The sequence below is a fragment of the Vanessa cardui genome, chromosome 25, assembly GCF_905220365.1.
Source record: "Vanessa cardui chromosome 25, ilVanCard2.1, whole genome shotgun sequence".
NCBI classification, from domain to species: Eukaryota; Metazoa; Arthropoda; class Insecta; order Lepidoptera; family Nymphalidae; genus Vanessa; species Vanessa cardui.
Genome location: NC_061147.1, coordinates 836176 through 851701, shown reverse-complemented (window position 1 = coordinate 851701; position 15526 = coordinate 836176). Strand labels below are relative to the sequence as shown.

Here is a 15526-nt window from a genome sequence, read left to right as displayed (position 1 = left end):
TTCCTTCGCAGTATGTTTACAAAAATATTATATTTATCAACCATAATAAAGATCTTTTACAAAGAAACGGTCACAATAATAGTATAAGGTACACACCTAATTTTCGATTTCGCAAAGTTAATAAAGCTTCCATAGTATTATCATTTATAATATTCTTTTCAATAGGATTCCATATTTTAACCCAATAAGCAATTAAGGCTCATATAAAAAAACTTTGATAAATAAGACTTATTACTCAATGCAAGATTCAAGTTTCTTGTTGGTTCTTCTCTACTATTTACATTTAATTCAACCTTGTAACAATTCAAAAGTACATTTATGAATCAACTCGAATTTTTACTTGGTGGTAGGGCTTTGTGCAGGCCTGTCTGGTTAGGTACCACCCACTCATCAGTTATTCTATTGCCAAATAACAGTACTCAGTATTTTTGTGTTCTGGTTCGAAGGGTGAGTGAGCTAGTGTAACTACAGGCACAAGGGACATAACATCTTAGTTCCCAAGGTTGATGGCACATTGACGATATAATGAATAGATAATATTTCTTACAGCGTCATTGTCTATGGGTGATGGTGACCATTTACCATCAGGTGGCCCGTATGCTCGACCGCTAACCTATACTATAAAAATGAGGTATCATAGTTTTAATTTTCAACAAAAGTCATTAAAAAATACATTTTATCAAAAAACTATTGCTTATAAAATGGTTTATTAAGTAATTGCCAAGCATGTTAATTGGTTTACACTGAATCATAATATGTAAAAAAAAATATCTGTTTTTTTTTCTTTACAAAGACATTTAAGCTTGATTACTTAGCATACGAAAACAATATGATTTAATCGTATTCAATTGCAAAACTATGTATTTAAAGCACATCACTAGTTTAGAGGTAAATAAAGGACTACGTTTTAGTGACAACTGACAAGTGACAGGCGTTGAATTTTAACAATATTATGTTTTGCCGCTCAATAAATTATTATTATTGTTATTTACATACACGACGGGTATTTATTATATAATTGTGTTCAACATTATTTAAGTAAATTGTTTTGTGTGGTGGTGTAGTCAATATAGTAGTAATACTAAGACTTGTAAACATTTTAAAATTATTTAAGTACTTTAAATAATTTCGATGTTAAAAAGGTAAAACTAAAAAAAACTATCTCTATTTAGCACTTTTTTTAATACATTTTTTTGTCATATTAAATGAAAATAAAAATGATATAGAAATATAACCTAAATATAAAAATGATATAATTTATATAGGAGATAGAAATTATTTAAATACATATTGTTAAGAATGAATACAAGAGCATACAAAATTAGTGATCAATTCTTTCCTATTTTTTCACATATATGCCAGCCAAGGAAATTATATGTTATCATTGAAATCAAATATGATTTTATATTAAAGTGTAAAATTGGAAACTACAAATATGGATAAAATTATAATGATAATGTTTCAAGCTTGATTTCCACATAAGTTCCAGATTTAAGGGTGTGGCTTAGTACTAGGAGTAATGGCCTCGAGGGATAAAATCAGATACCATATTGTGATATATGCCAGGATAATGAGACTACCTTACAATTTTTATGCTAGTGTATATGTTAGCAGATCTGACTACTGACCATAAGGTGCCTGTTTGAGACAAGCTCTTTGATTAGTTTTTCTGGGTAGAATCTACTTTGAACCAGTGGTAATTCTAAAGTTCTTAAAAGTGTCTTTATGATAGAATCATAAAGGTTGAATAATATTGTTTTAAAGGGTTGAAAATTACCTTTATATAAGTAATAAATAAAACATAATGTAACGCACAACACATCTTTTATTACACAAAGCAATAGATCACATATACTTATAACTTATTACGAGCTCCTCGCATGTGTTTATTATTAATTATTTAATACTCTTTCAAAGTGATGTAGGCAGCGAAATTTAAATATATTTTGACTAATTATCAGATTCAAGGTATTATTGGAGGTTTTTCTATTTTTATGTATGTCTGCTGTTAATTATCATTACATTAAAACATTCTGAAAAAAGTAAATAAGTTATGAGGGAGTTCTAAAAACATACAGAATCCCCTTTAGGTATATTTTTTGGGTTCAATTATTTTGGCTTTGTATTCTAAATTTTAATTTTAGGCAATAATCATTTGCCATATTTATAAATATGGTACATAATCAAATTTCGCTCACCACAGATTAAAAATGCATTGCATTTACTTAAATACTAAGTTTAACGGGCATTGAAAGCCTCAGCTGAACTATATATTACATATTTATTGTTTAAAAAAAATATTCCAGACTATAATTTTTTTTGTAAAGGTAAAAACAATTATGCATATTTATTGTTCAACCAAAGATTTCGTCATTCAAGAATACAATACAAATATTATTACATTACACATAAAAACAAATAATTTTATATTTTTTTTAAAAATCACAGATTTCGTACACAACTGAAATAATTGATTTAGAAATAAATATTTTTAATCTACACCTAATTTAAAAAATATATATGTCATATAATCATTAATTTCACTTGCAAATTGAAAATGGAATGGCACAATTATTTTATGTCTTTTAGACTTAATATTTTTGCATAATTTTCAATACTTATTAACTAGAATCATTATTTTGGAATGAGTTCAACAATCACAAGCCTTGATTAGAATAATTTGGAAAACTTTAGAGTGCTAATGACAACTAAAATAAAATTTGGTAAATTTGGTACTACTCTAGTAACTTTGATTGTTTAAGCTAGTACAGAAAGCTTATTTTTAAAGTCAATATATAGTGCATTAAATATCATTTTTTAGTATATAAAATACCAGTTTTAAATCTGGAATGCAATTTAATGCTTTAACCTATTTTTCACGGCAGTGTGAATGACGAATTTGTCACAAATAATACAAAGGCGCAAGCAAATGTTTTAATAAATAATAAAAAAACCTTTCAGTGTTACCAGTTAATATTTTTTTATCTTGCAACACCTCGTAATGTCTTTTGTTGTATACACTTATTCATCAATTAAAAAAATACACAATACAGAATATCAATTAATCATTTGGATGCAAAATAAAAAAAAAACAATTGATTTTATAATTCTTAATAAATTAAATTTAAGGATTGTATATTAAATATTATTCCTAACATAAATTAAAAATAAAAGCGTCGTCATCAACACTCTATATCAAAAATAATACTAAAACTGGTTAAAGAATAAATAGTTTCAATCAATTGTACTATATTATTTTCTAGCTTAATTTTAGGCACAACCTTTGTGACCTTGATAATACAAGATGGCGTTTAACCAGTTTGAACTGGTTTAAAAAAATAAATAAAATATAATTTATTTCGTATACGGAAGCACCATATATACAGTTAGTTGACTAAAATTAAAATACTGTAGCAATCATTTCCGATTTTGCTAGTCTTTTAAATACTATCGACTATAGCTGTCTCGTTCTTCTATCTTCTATCTCCTTCGAGTCGTTTTACCTACAACAGACAAACTATGATAATTTATTTAATTATTTTTGTTTGATAAATAGGAATGTTAAGTCTATTTATATTACTCTTTTGTACTAATTGTCGATCGGGACTTTCCTCGCCTTTTTGCGGTTGCTCGACATGAAATAAGTCCATATTCTTCCTTAAAGTTTAATCTTGCTTTATACCAAATCTCATCAAATTAGGTTTTGATTGCCAGAGATAGGCAGTCAGAAAGGCAGTTACATATGCATTGAATACATTAGTAGTTATGGTATTATGGCCATGTGGCATGTTTATGGCATACCTGCCGGTAGCACGGCGGCGGTCAGTGCGTGGTCAGCTTGTCGGTGTCGCGGTCGGAGGGCGGCGCAGGCTCGGAGCGCGGCACCTTGATAAGCAGCGGGGAGGCGGCAGGGCTGCAGGGCGTGGCGGGGGGCTCCGGCCGCGTCAGAGGCGTCAGTGCGCCTGAGTTCACGTCCTCGATCGCCTTACGGAGCTGTGCACGAGCAATATTATCATAGTGATCCATTAAGACAATTGCGGATTATTGAAAGGTTTAAAAAATACTAACTTCTTTCAGAGACACGACTCCTATGAGGCGGCCGATTGCGGTCACGTAGGCACGACTGACGCCCAGGGTTGAGAACAGGGAATGTACCTGCAAATAGATTTAGAAGTGTAGACTTAGTATACCAATGATACCCTAAAAGGTTTTTATTGTATAACAAAAAAGTAGTGGGTATACTTCATAAAATTGTATGAATTATTAGGATCGACGACAACCTCGCGCATCCAAACTTAAGGGCACAAATAGACACATTAACCTCAGTTTTGCAAATTTTAAAATATTTTAAGTGCACTAACAAAATATAATTCAAGAATAGAGAAAAAAGAGAACTGCAAAAATGCAAGAACGATTACGAGAGACTTGATAATTAAACATTTTTTACAATTTCCGACTTTTTAGGATGTCCGATTATCTCTCGACTTAAACATATATGTTTGTGAAGGCTCGGATACAAGATCCTCTAGACCGATTTGTCCCGACGGCCAATGTAGCCGTACAATAGATAACTGCAAGAGATATCGATGCTCAATAGGCTATTTGACTGGTTTTTAAAATCCATTTTGTACTAGTTAGTACAGGTTAAGGAACCCAGTAAAAGTTGATTTCTTTATTTCTAGTACATATTTGCCAAAAAATATCATATTAAAAATTCCATATTTAAATAACGCGCGAAAACGCTGCTTGGAGAATATGGCGCTGCAAAGGGGTCGGTGACGTCACTTTGCTGTATTTTAATATGCAGTACATACAGTAGAAATGCAAGGTTTACAAGAAAGTGACTTTAACATAAGCCCGGCCAATCAGGAGCGTTTTGTGTCACGTGACAAACGTTTGAAAAAATGCATTTTTATTTATTGATTTTTGAATAAATTTAGTATTATATTCAACTTTCGTTAGTAAATAACCATTTTTAAATTCATAATATACACTGATTACAATAATTCACAATTTATTTTTCGCATTGTCAAATAGCCAATTGTGTGCAAACATGTGTGCATCCTATTCTTCGATTTATAACCAGATTTGACGGCAAATCCAACACGACTGGGATAGGTTCAAATGGAGGATTAACGGCTTTTTAATGCATGGGAGTATTCAGATCGAGCTAAGCTTCTAAACTTCTGGATGCTACTGAGTAAAATCTTGAAGTAACAAAGCCAATAGCATTTTCTTGTTAGTTAGTTACCTTAAGTAGCGACGTCCTCTCTACGAGCTGGAAGGGCGCTGGGTCGATGTGGCAGATGTAAAGGTTTTCATCTTCATACTCAAGATCATCCAAATTCTGAAAACAGAAACTGGAGGTGGTTAAATATTCTTTTGCCAGACGCCATTGCCAACGGTGGTAATTTATGGCCATGTTTCATTGGTCTATAAGAGATGGTAACTACTATTGGTCAATTTGCCTGACGGCTCATCTCCCAATTGCTTAAGATATCGGACCGAAAACGCATAACTTATGGCAAAAATACCAATAACTTTTATAATAATAAGTAGGTGGTACATTTAAATACCATGTGCAGTATATGCACATAGGTATTAAAGTAAACGGTTAGTAAAGTTACATGTTCTATGACTAAAATATTTCACATCTGTGTATCTCATATTCTTTGGCATACATCATGTATAAAAGTCGAAGCATTGCATATGTAAAACAGAGTGTCTATCAAGTGCGACACAGTCCGTATAATTGTACCGTCTCGTTACTAAATCGTGAACCAGTTAGTGACATTCATTATTCTCTACACAAATTCAGCAATAACCAAAATATATGGTAAGTGTATTTTTTTTTTATGGTATAGGTTGGCGGACGAGCATATGGGCCACCTGATGGTAAGTGGTCACCATCACCCATAGACAATGACGCTGTGAGAAATATTAACTATTCCTTACATCGTCACTGCGCCACTAACCTTGGGAACTAAGATGCTATGTCCCTTGTGCCTGTAGTTACACTGGCTCACTCGCCCTTCAAACCGGAACACAACAATACTGACTACTGTTATTTGGCGGTGGAATAACTGATGAGTGGGTGGTACCTACCCAGACGGGCTCGCACAAAGCCCTACCACCAAGTGAATGTATGTATGTGTATGTGTGTGATGTGTGTGCGCTCACCAGGTCCCGCCGGCGAGCCACGGCCAGCATCCGGTCGAAGTCCACTTCCTTGGCCATCTCGAGGCGCTCCCACGCCTGTTGGTCCTCCGGGGACATGTCGCACACTCGCTCGCGGGGCTGGGTTACAATATTACATATATAAATCAAATCAAAATAAACTTTATTCAAGTAGGCTTTTAAGTAAGCACTTTTGAATCGTCATTTTACAATTAAGTGAAGCTACCACCGGTTCGGAAAGTAGATTCTACCGAGAAGAACCGACAAGAAACTCAGTAGTTACTCTTTTTTAACATTTAAAAAATAAAAAGTGATGTTCATTAAATACAGTTATTTAAATTAATATATCCTGCTTGGAAGTGAACAGGTATTAACTTTACGCTTTTTTTATCATCTATAAAATTTTGTATCGAATAATATGCTTTTTCTACCAATGTATTTTTTACAAACGATTTGAATTTACTAAGCGGCAAAGTTAAAAATCTCTGTCTAAATATATTTATGACACTGAACTTTCGTAAACGCTTTACTACCTTTTATTCATAAGAGAAGGCTTAATACCGATTTTCAAATTACCAGGTTACCTCATAAGTTTCAGACCTGGGTGATGAATTAAAAAAAAAGCATCTTTTTTAAACTCATTAACAGACTAGATATTGATTTCTACATTTCAACATCAGAAATGGTGAATTTCCTTAGCAGATAAATTTGAAAAATCCTTTTAACTTTTGCATTATAAATTCTACTGAACTTCTTTTGAACAGTACCCCTTGGTACTGTTCAAAAACTTCATTCTGTCTAACCGGTAGGATTTTATTCTGTAGTATATCAGCATTACATGGTATAAAACAAATTCGCTTCACGCTGTCTGACCCTATGCATGCTTAGATCTTTCTAATTTCGCAACGGTTTTTGACGTGGTTTTTTTAATAGATAGAGAGAAACGAGGTAGGTTTTTGGACAAGGACAATATAGTAAAGAAACAAGAGAAAATCTGTATTATATTTAGTATCAGAATTGCACCCGTGCGAAGCTGGAGCGCTAGTAATTGTATAAATTAGATAGCACTTTAGTTAAGTTTTTAGGTTGTATCATGGCTTACCAGTTGAACTTTCTTGTTGATGGAGGGACTCCTGGGTAGACCAAGCTGATCCGTCAGCCCGCTCTCCACGTCAGGCAGCAAAGTCGACCGCTTGAAAATAGCTTCGAAGGCTGCTCGAATTCTATTGTATCAAAATATTGTATGCTATTGATGATTTTAAGATAAATTGTATCAATGATAGTTTTGTTTAAAGCCAGCAGTGTATAGATAATAGTACCGTAATTTTTTAAAGTAACAACATCAAAATTAAACTTTAAGCTATATCTGATGCTTAAATTTCATTAATGATACTTATTATATCAAGGTTTCATGGGGGGGGGGGGGGTAGGTTAAATGGACAAAACAGTATTAAATGTAAATTAAGAATTTTATTCAATTAATTTTCTTTAAATCAATCACATCTAATTTTTTGCTATTATTTCTTATATTGTGTTATAAATTAATTTTATGAACGGAATATTATTTCTAGAATTTTTCAAAAGAAAATTCCTTCGAGCCGGATTTGAACCAGCGACCTATGGATATCAGTTACACCGTCTACAGTCCACCGCTCTACCAACTGAGCTATCGAAGGTATTGGAAGATAGGGAAAATTTCTACTATTCCTTACAGATTTATACGTGTATCTCTCTACGTTAAATTAGCGGCGTACGATGTAATATAATATATAATTGAAAATATATCGAGCCATGACCGCCAAATTATCGTAAGCGACACTTTTGTCGAAAAATCGTTTTTTATTGATACTAATATTTTAAACCGTAACGGACCGATACCTGTTGATAATTTCCTCAAAAAAAAAAAACCGTTACAAAGTTATAGCAAATGCTAAAATTATCGTGAATACAGACGTTTTTAAAGTCCTAACGTGAGTGACAATAGGCATTTTTATCTTATTTGACTAATGACCGATTTCCTTTAGCGCAAGCGACCCTACTTATTATCGCAACCGACAGTAGTCCTTGATCGTAAGGCGCTAACTATAAAGAAACCTGTCGTGACATATTTATTTTCGCGAAAGTTATTAGGATGCAACTAACAGCGTTCCAAAGGGAACGATGTTATTTTTTAGGATTTTTAGGATTATTAGGATGCAACTAACAGCGTTCCAAAGGGAACGATCCTTTGTGGTTAAATAAATAGTTTCACTCATAATAACAAATAATCAAAAACAAAATCAAAATAAACTTTGTTCAAGTGGGCTTTTACATGCACTTTTGAATCGTAAAATTAACGTTTTAAATAGTGTTTTTATTGTGTAGTATTTGAATTAATTGAGTTATAAGTGTACTGCAAATAAGAAGCTCAAACATTTATCAAATAAAAAAGCAATGTCGACTTCAGCAGCTAAGGTATGTATTGTATTTTAATTTTTTTAAATGAATGCAAGAAAAATGTAATATGCGTACAATTTGTTTTGTTTTAAATTGCCTGTCATACTGTTCTCCCATTTTAATTGTTGGTGTGTTAGATTAGTATTGGTTAAAAAAATAGTTAAGTTAGGCCATTCACGTTGATACGAGAATGGTCTCTATTTTACCTAAGTTTAATTAAAGAAACAAAGAGTGGATGACAGAGAATTCCTTAACGATCTCTCGAAGACGGGTTCTTAATAAGTTAGTAAGCACACTTTTTTTACTACAACTTTGTCCGTCCGTTTATATGTTTTACATCATGCGATTCTTTTTAAGATAATCTCTTATTTGTTATAGCTAATATCACCACTCCCCGCAGAATAAAAGCTATCATGAAACTGCTTTTCCCGATAACATACAGCAAGATGCAGAGGCTTTAGTTCCTGATCCATTCTTGCTAACAGGCAGCAACAACGATATTAATTTAGACCCAACACTAACTGTGACGACATCACGGTCTGATACCGTTTTAAATTCTGAGCAAAATACCAATCCACGTTTAACAATAACTCTAAATAAACTTGTTGATTATAGTGATTCTGACACTGAAAATTCTTATACTTTAATGGATTTAGATAATCAAAATGAAATTGCAAAATTAGATATAACAAATTATGATCAAACTAATTTAGGGGATCCTGATTGCATTGATCAAATCAAATCAAATCAAAATAAACTTTATTCAAGTAGGCTTTTACAAGCACTTTTGAATCGTCATTTTACAATTAAGTGAAGCTACCAGCGGTTCGGAAAGTAGATTCTTCCGACAAGAACCGACAAGAAAAGCAGTAGTTACTCTTTTTTAAAATTTAAAAAATACAAAGTCATGTTAGTCAAATACAATTATTTAAATTAATATATCCTGCTTGGAAGTCAACAGGTATTAACTCCACGCTTTTTTATCATCTATAAAATTGTATCGAATAATATGCTTTTTCTAACAATGTATTTTTTACAAACGATTTGAATTTACTAAACGGCAAAGTTAAAAATGTCTACGGAATTTTATTATTGTAACGGATACCTTGCCCCAAGAAGGATTTATTGACTTTGCGGAGTCGGAAGCTTGGCGTTATAAGCTTATCCTTACTCCTAGTGCACACACAATGATTATCACTGAAAGTGATCAATATTATTGTGAATATACATAATATTGTTGTAAATATACTGTGACGCAACAGTGAGTATTCCTACTTTGTTAAAAACGTCCCGAAGAGAGTCTCTTATTAATACATCCTAGCACCAGTTCATTTTTGACCAAGAAGAACTAAACGGGAAGTCTTTGGATATCTACGACAATAATGCCTGCATTGATAGTGAATACTCATGGAAGCCCGCCTCATCGTCCAGTGATTCGGATTGACATGAGTCACCTCGAGAGACGAGTGTTGGTCAAAGAGGATACAGGAAAATAAAACCTTTACCGGAACGTCTTTTATCAAAAAAAAAATAAAAATCGCAAAGCTGCTGTATCGAAATCTGTGCAACCTCATCCTTGTATGAATAAAAGATGTGATAACTCATGTTCAAATAGATTTACTGAAGATGATCAGGCTAATATCCTTGAAAACTATTGGGGATTAGGTTGTGACAAAAGACACAAAGATTTCCTACTGTCATGTGCTAAAGAGAGACCGATTGGCAGAAAAAGAGCTAATAGTAATGTTCGTAAAATATCATACGATTATTTTATAAACTATAATTGACAGCCTATTAAAATCTGCCAACAACTTTTGCTTAAGACCCTAAACTTATCTCAAATGTCTTTAAGATAATAATTTTCTGAATACCGCTTGGGAAAGCAAAAAAGCTCTTCATACTCATAATAAATCTGGTGAAGTAGAAGTTGCACAGTTAAAATCTTTCATTGAGATGTTGCCTTCTGTTCCATCCCGCTATTGTCGCAATAAGAGCACAAAAGTATAATTACCTCAAGAATTTCAAAACATATCGTAAAGAAAAGAATCTAGAATGATGATTCCATCAAGAATATTTAAGTATGCGGCATAATGAAACCATACGTGATGCTTTAGCTGAAACGGACGAAGTATGATGCAAATAATGAGAATTATAATACTTTACTTAATTTTATATAAGTACGTTGTTATATGTATAATCTGTTTGATCTCATTATTCCAAATGATTAACATAAATATATTTTTAATGATACAAAATTTATTTTGTTTAAAAACTATGATAGAACAGTACGTGGTGTTAAAGCGGACGAAGTAGATTCGTACCACAAGAAATACTTTATTTTATTTTATATACGTTGATTGATCTCATTATTTTAAATGTTTGATATGAATAAATATATTTTCAATTATATATGTGATTATTTCATTTAAAAACCTTTTAAAATGCTTATTTATTTACAGTTATAGTTACTTGGATATAGTCATTTTTATCGTAAACGCCAAAATCACTATCAATTATGACAGCAAAAATAATGTAAACGCCATAAATGGCATAAATACTTATAATTTTTGTTTTATTATTAATTATATATTTAAATGTTTAAAAAATATTAAAGTATGCGAAATTTTTATTTCCTAGCACGCTTCTGTATAAAAATATTTAAAAAAAATCGTCTCCTGTAAAATTTGGTTTTTGTCGGTTGCGCTAAAATGGCGGTAAAGGCTCGATATACATAAATTGATTTTTGTTTTCTTTTGTAGTTGTCTAAGTCACTCTCACTAATACTGACGCCAATAATAATTTAACACGGCCATGGTAAAGCCAGTACATACAATAGCAAATTCTTACTTATCGGCGTTTTGTTTGCTGTATATAAATACGGCATGGAGTTGAAATATTGTAACTTTGCCGCTTTGAATTATGAACTATTCGGACAATACAATATTATGATCTAGATACTCATATACATATATATTGTTAAGGTTTAATTATATAATGTGTGTGTAGGAAATGTAGTGTCAAAGTTTCTTTAATTATTATTATTAATTAAACGAATGAAATGTGAGTCGAGATGGCCCAGTAGCTAGAACGCGTGCATCTTAACCGATGATAGCGAGTTCAAACCCAGGCAAGCACCTCTGTTTCATGTGCTTAATTTGTCTTTATAATTCATCTCGTGCTCTGCGGTGAAGGAAAACATCGTGAGGAAACCGGCATGTGACAAATTTCATAGAAATTCTGTCACATGTGTATTCCACCAACCCGCATTCGAATATGTTCCAAACCTTCTCCTCAAAGGGAGAGGAGGCCTTTAGCCCAGCAGTGGGAATTTACAGGCTGTTGTTGTTGCTGCTTTGAATTATAAACTATTCGGACAATACATATCATGATTGAGATACTTGGACATATACATTGTTAAGATTTAAATATATAATGTATGTGTTAATAATGTAGTGTCGAAGTTTCTTTAATTATTATTATTAATTTAATGAATGTAATGTAAGTATGGTCCACGCACCTGGTCTCGGCGCCGGTGACGGTGGAGTAGACGGGCGGCGGCGCGCCGGGCGCGGGCGCGGGCGACGGCGCGCCGCGCGACAGCGTGAACGAGTTTGTCTTCTTCAGGATGGACTTCGGCCGGAACAGCTGCCCCGGGGCTATCGTTACATAATAATAAACATTCATTGAGCAAATTACACTACTTTCACACAACATAAACAACGAAACATAAAAAAATATCACTTATCCTAAAATACATCAACCAAAAAAAAAATAATCATAACTAAAAATACAACTACAACAGAACAAGTTTTGAGAGTAAAAAATTAATAATTAAAATAATATAAAACAATAAATAGTGTGCAGCAGTGTAATTTAGCCAAAAGGAAATCCACTCAGTGAAAAATAGAAACATAGTTGCTTCTTCAGTGATTTTCAGTGGTCTCCTAATGCTATTGCGGATATACAAGTCGATACACGTATAGTACGACACAACTTAGATGTCGCATCGGCAAAATTCGTAAAGCCGATCAAATCCGAATTAAGTATAGTACGACACAACTTAGATGTAGCATCGGCAACATTCGTAAAGCCGATCAAATCCGAATTAAGTATAGTACGACACAACTTAGATGTAGCATCGGCAACATTCGTAAAGCCGATCAAATCCGAATTGAGTATAGTACGACACAACTTAGATGCCGCATCGGCAAAATTCGTAAAGCCGATCACATCCAAATTGAGTACGCTATCCCAAATTATCAATATTTATTTCTCATGCGAATATGGTCTTTGTCACAAATGTAATAACTAGTAATATCATATGACCTAATATATTCGTCAATTTGACGCGTCGATTTACATGCACTTGCTTTCTCTGACGCTTGAATCTATAGCGACGAATAGCGTCGCATGGCGCGATAGGAAGCTTTTTCTATTGGTCGTGTAAATCGAGAGTAATCGGTTTTATTTTCATTCCATTGCATTTTCCGATGCTACATCTAATTTGTGTCGTACTATACGCTATCTCAAATTATCAATATTTATTTCTTGCGTGTATATGATCTTAACACGAACGTGACAACTTGTAATATCATATGACCTAATATATTCGTTAATTTGACACGTCGACATGGTTGAACTGACGCGAGAATACAGCCACGAATACCGTCGATTGGCGCGATAGAAAGCTGTCTTTTCCGATGCTACATCTAAGTTGTGTCTTAATATACTCAATACGTAAATATAGCTTTGTCTTACCTGGCAGCAGGCCGCCTTGGTCTTGACTAGTCAACGATCCTCCCCTGGTCATTCCCGACCCTGGAACCTGGAGCATGTCTGGAGCTGGTGTGACCTACAATTTTCGGCAACGTTTACGGACCTGTTCTCAAAAATCTAATCTAGTACCATTTATCACCCAGTTGAAGATTTCACCTCAAATCTAGATGGTCTTCTAGTCTTTCGTTTCTCCTCGTCTCGTCTCCTCTGTTCCGCCTCCCTCTGCCATAGAGCTGCGACCTGCAAGCGCCTAGAGCGTCCCACCTGCTGCTCGATTACCTTCACCAGTTCCCAGCGGTGGATAGACCCCAGCAGTACCATGGACGCTGGGCTGTCTACTAGTGGGAAACTCTTGATTGTCTGTTGACGAATATTGATAAATATTATTAACATCGTTAAACAAAGACCCCTTCTCTAAAGAATCCTGGTTCCTTTTTCGCCACGCTGCTCTAATGCCAGTTGACCTTTGGCAAAATCAACTTAATTCATGTTCCCACACAGTTTTTTTTTACCCTAAGGCGTTGAATTATAAGCCGATCAAGAGTTATTGATGTTATACTTAATTCATGAAGATGATGAAGCAGTTTATTGGTGTTGAATGTAACTTATACTAAATACGATACTTGTAACTATTAAATTATTCATAAGATTTTTAAGACAGTTATTTCCAGAACAACAGGTTTTTGTTTTTGAAGTGAATAAAGATTTGGATGGAAAATTGAAGTTTAGACTTACCCTATTCTCCTTCAAAATATCCTTCAGTTGCTGGAAGGTCATTCTATTCCAGATGTATTTGACGTCACGCACCATGAAGTCTTCCACGCAAATATCGTACATACCTGGAAAACAGAAAACATACAACACATTTCAATAATAATAATAAGGACACCATTTTAAAGATTATTTCGCGTTTGAATTTAATAAGAAAGTTATTACTGTGGCTTAAGTTATTCCTTATTAAATCAGCTATCTACCAGTGAACGTCTCATCAAAATCAGTCCAGCCATTCCACAGATTAGCCGAAAAAAATACAGATATACAAACGTGTAATGTTCCTATATGTATCGTGTATACATAACTATGCATATGGAGAAAATTAGTTATTTTTGTATTACAAACAGACACTCCAATTTTATTATATGCATAGATTAATTTGGCCTATATAATTCATATGATCAAACATGTATCAGCAAGTTTAATGACCAAAGCAACCCGTGACATAGTTTTTAGTGTGCTGATTGTTTAAACAGGTGCAAGTACACTGTCTAAGACTACGTTTATTTCTTTTTATACTTAATTTAGTAGATAAAACGTTTTCAGCACTATAACTAAGCTATAATTGTTATTTGGTAGATACTTAATAATTTTATGGGTCTTCATTATCATTAGATAGTATAAAACAATGTCGCTTACCGCTGTCTGTGCCTATGTATGCTTAGATCTTTAAATTACGCAACGGATTTTGATGCGGTTTTATTTAATAGATAGAGTGATTCGAGAGGAAGGCTTTTGTGTGTAATACATAACAATATAGTAATGAAACACTTATAATTTTAGAAGTTTCTAATGTGATGTCGTAAATAAACAAATTCTGTAGTACATTTAGTATCAGTATTGCACCCGTGCGAAGCTGATATGAGTCTCTATAATAATATATATAAACTAACAACCAAATCATCAATTCATACTTAATTAAAGTATGTACCTAATACTTTTGAATTTCCATTTTAAAAGATCATATTGTATGTCTCCCGAGAGCAACCAGACCGAAACTCAGTAGTAAATCTTTTACATATGTGATTTAACTTCTCACAAGATTAACCACACGTTTACAAGACGAGGTGGCCGAGTGGTTAAGGCGTTGGACTGCTAATCCAATGTGCTCTGCACGCGTGGGTTCGAATCCCATCCTCGTCGGAACATCATTTTATAATTATTACGATGTTTTGATCATGTAAATATACGATGTGTCTTGCTTTTTGATGTATTGCTAACCTAACCTTACAATATTTGTAACGTAAGTTAGCATCCATTAATTTTAAATTATATTACATCATGTTTGAGATTAAATAAATAGAGATTATAGAAGTGACAAAAAAATAATTGTAAATTGACGAACTTTTGCTCATAATTTTTT

The 15526-nt window shown here is 33.2% G+C and overlaps 1 protein-coding gene and 2 non-coding genes across 8 annotated transcripts in view; 1 reads left to right on the top strand and 2 right to left on the bottom strand.

Annotated features, from left to right (window-relative positions):
* Positions 1-2958: 2958 nt before the first annotated feature.
* Positions 2959-15526, bottom strand: part of LOC124540446 (chloride channel protein 2) — an 80508-nt gene continuing 67940 nt past the window's right edge. For 4 of the 6 annotated variants that reach the window (XM_047118023.1, XM_047118020.1, XM_047118019.1 and 1 more), the window contains 10 exons: positions 14125-14228; positions 13546-13749; positions 13372-13465; positions 12131-12269; positions 7280-7400; positions 6181-6297; positions 5252-5347; positions 4069-4155; positions 3799-3993; positions 2959-3501 (listed from right to left, as the gene is read on the bottom strand). In XM_047118023.1, coding sequence (XP_046973979.1) covers positions 3823-3993; positions 4069-4155; positions 5252-5347; positions 6181-6297; positions 7280-7400; positions 12131-12269; positions 13372-13465; positions 13546-13749; positions 14125-14228 — 1133 coding nt within the window. In that variant the 3' untranslated portion in view covers positions 2959-3501; positions 3799-3822. Of the gene's footprint in view, positions 3518-3798; positions 3994-4068; positions 4156-5251; positions 5348-6180; positions 6298-7279; positions 7401-12130; positions 12270-13371; positions 13466-13545; positions 13750-14124; positions 14229-15526 lie in introns of all 6 variants that reach the window. The other 2 variants (XM_047118022.1, XM_047118021.1) reach the window with 2 other exon arrangements.
* Positions 7767-7853, bottom strand: Trnay-gua. Its single transcript is given in 2 exon segments — positions 7767-7802; positions 7817-7853. It is a non-coding gene; the product is annotated as a tRNA-Tyr (tRNA).
* On the top strand, positions 15225-15306 carry Trnas-gcu. The gene has a single exon. It is a non-coding gene; the product is annotated as a tRNA-Ser (tRNA).